A 1,865-nucleotide genomic window follows, 5' to 3' on the forward strand; every position below is an offset into this window, starting at 1 on the left:
ACCATTCGCCTGGAGGTTTCGCAACAACGAACAACCCGTGCGAAGTATTCGATGCGAGCATAAAGAGATATACATAGCGAAAGGCTGTAGACACAAGACGCTTGATTTTGAAGCTTCTTACTATTGCGGAAGACTATTCGATTTGTGTACCACCTCATCAGCGATCGTCGCTTCGGATTCCTCCGCAAGAAGCAAAACAAATTGGCTAAAGTTCTTGTCACAACCCAGCGGGTAGCAGTTTTTCGTACGCCTAAGGAATCGGTTGTTCGTGTTCGATATCTTGGCGACCAAGAGCGCGATAACGGTGATATTCTCGACATTTCTGGTATTGGTGATTCAGGGGTGGAGAGTGCTACGACAGGGAAAGATCTCGTCAGTTCTGAAGGATGCCTGACGGATATGGAAAAAAAGACGGCAGCAACATTCTATAAGCTAGCCGTAAAATGGTCAGTCCGGCGCGCGCATCATACTTGAATGCCGCCAGGAGGGTGGCTTGTTCGTACTCGCACTTTTGAGTGCATGTGTGCATACTACAAGAAATTCTTGTCCTGCATTCATGTAATATGTGGTCGTATGGCGTTGGGGCTTAGTGTGCCAGGCGTTGGCGGTCTGCACATGCAATTTAAGGATCGTAGAGTTTGACTCTCACGCAATAAGAGGCCAAAACCAGCGGGACACTCAATATTACGCTGCAACGACGAGAGAACGCTTTCATATGCCGAAAGAGGTTGTTGCCCTACGACGACAGAGGCAAACCTCACTTTATCACCTGGTTTAGATGCCATAAATTCGTCGGTGGAGGCATTTCAATATGAATTTCATTCTGAAAGTGCCCCGTTGGAAGGAGTACAAACGGTACTTGTGAAAACAATACGGCCGCTAGGAGTGAATGTCTCGGTGTTAATTACATCGACTTTGCTGGTGACAGTGAGACCGTAGTGTTGGAACACGTTGGACTTTCCAATTTCCATACAAACGATTATAAATCGCAAGGTGCAACAGTAACAGCCGAAAGCCAACTTCAGAGTACAGTTAGCAATACAGAATCATCCGCGCTTTCTGGGGTATCGAGAGTCGACATTGTGTCGCTGTTGGCTCCTGCGTCTCAACCCCCACTGCAAATGGCGTCCCCGATCCATTCCAATCCTGAATTTGATGAACAGATCATAATCCACAGACAGATAGGCAGACCTCCACTCGCCTCCCCTGCTCGAGACATTCAGTATCTGTTGCGGCAATAACGTACTGTAAGGTGATAGATGCATGTAGATAGTCGACTAAATTTCCACATAGCGGTGATCCTACTTGTATCCATTATACAAGCCTACTCGTTATCAACTTTTGTAGCGCCAAACAGCACCACCTCGTGTCCATCGTATCTTCGTTATGCCAATTGTTTCATTAACTTTAATACGCTTTTGCTTTTTGCTCTTGCCATCATCGGTCGCCGCATCCGTGGGGGCCGACATACCTTGTCTTCCAACACTGGTATTGAATATTCAGCAACGTCCGGCATTGCCCACCGGCCTTCCCAGGAGGGTGCCGTAGCCTTACTGTACAAAATAAACTATGCATGAAGCAAAACTTCCGCTGAGAATAGTTTAGCCGGTTACCGCTTTTTCGTGAGGTGTGTTTGCATCGAGATGGTATTACATAACAAAGCAACGTTTGTCTGAGGACTAGTATGAATAACTAATTTGACCGCAACGCCGGTGGAGTGGATGCTGTCCAGGTCATTCTCGTACGCAACGTCGTTGCAGGAGTCTAGTTAAAGGATTATCAAAGCTACGACACGGAGCCAAATCAGATCCATCCGATATACAAGCTTATAAAAGCGTATACGCTCAAGGCTTTAATGAAATCGT

General features: G+C 46.6%; 1 protein-coding gene across 1 annotated transcript; it reads right to left on the reverse strand.

The window, feature by feature from the left end:
• Positions 1-250: 250 nt before the first annotated feature.
• On the reverse strand, positions 251-1,516 carry PPTG_07783 (hypothetical protein; the record flags this gene model as incomplete). The annotated part of the gene is made up of 2 exons (XM_008902147.1): positions 251-352; positions 1,472-1,516. The coding sequence occupies 2 exons, from the start codon at positions 1,514-1,516 to the stop codon at positions 251-253; spliced, it is 147 nt and encodes a 48-aa protein (XP_008900395.1).
• Positions 1,517-1,865: the final 349 nt, after the last annotated feature.

This window comes from Phytophthora parasitica (genome assembly GCF_000247585.1).
Source record: "Phytophthora parasitica INRA-310 unplaced genomic scaffold supercont2.13, whole genome shotgun sequence".
NCBI classification, from domain to species: domain Eukaryota; phylum Oomycota; class Peronosporomycetes; order Peronosporales; family Peronosporaceae; genus Phytophthora; species Phytophthora nicotianae.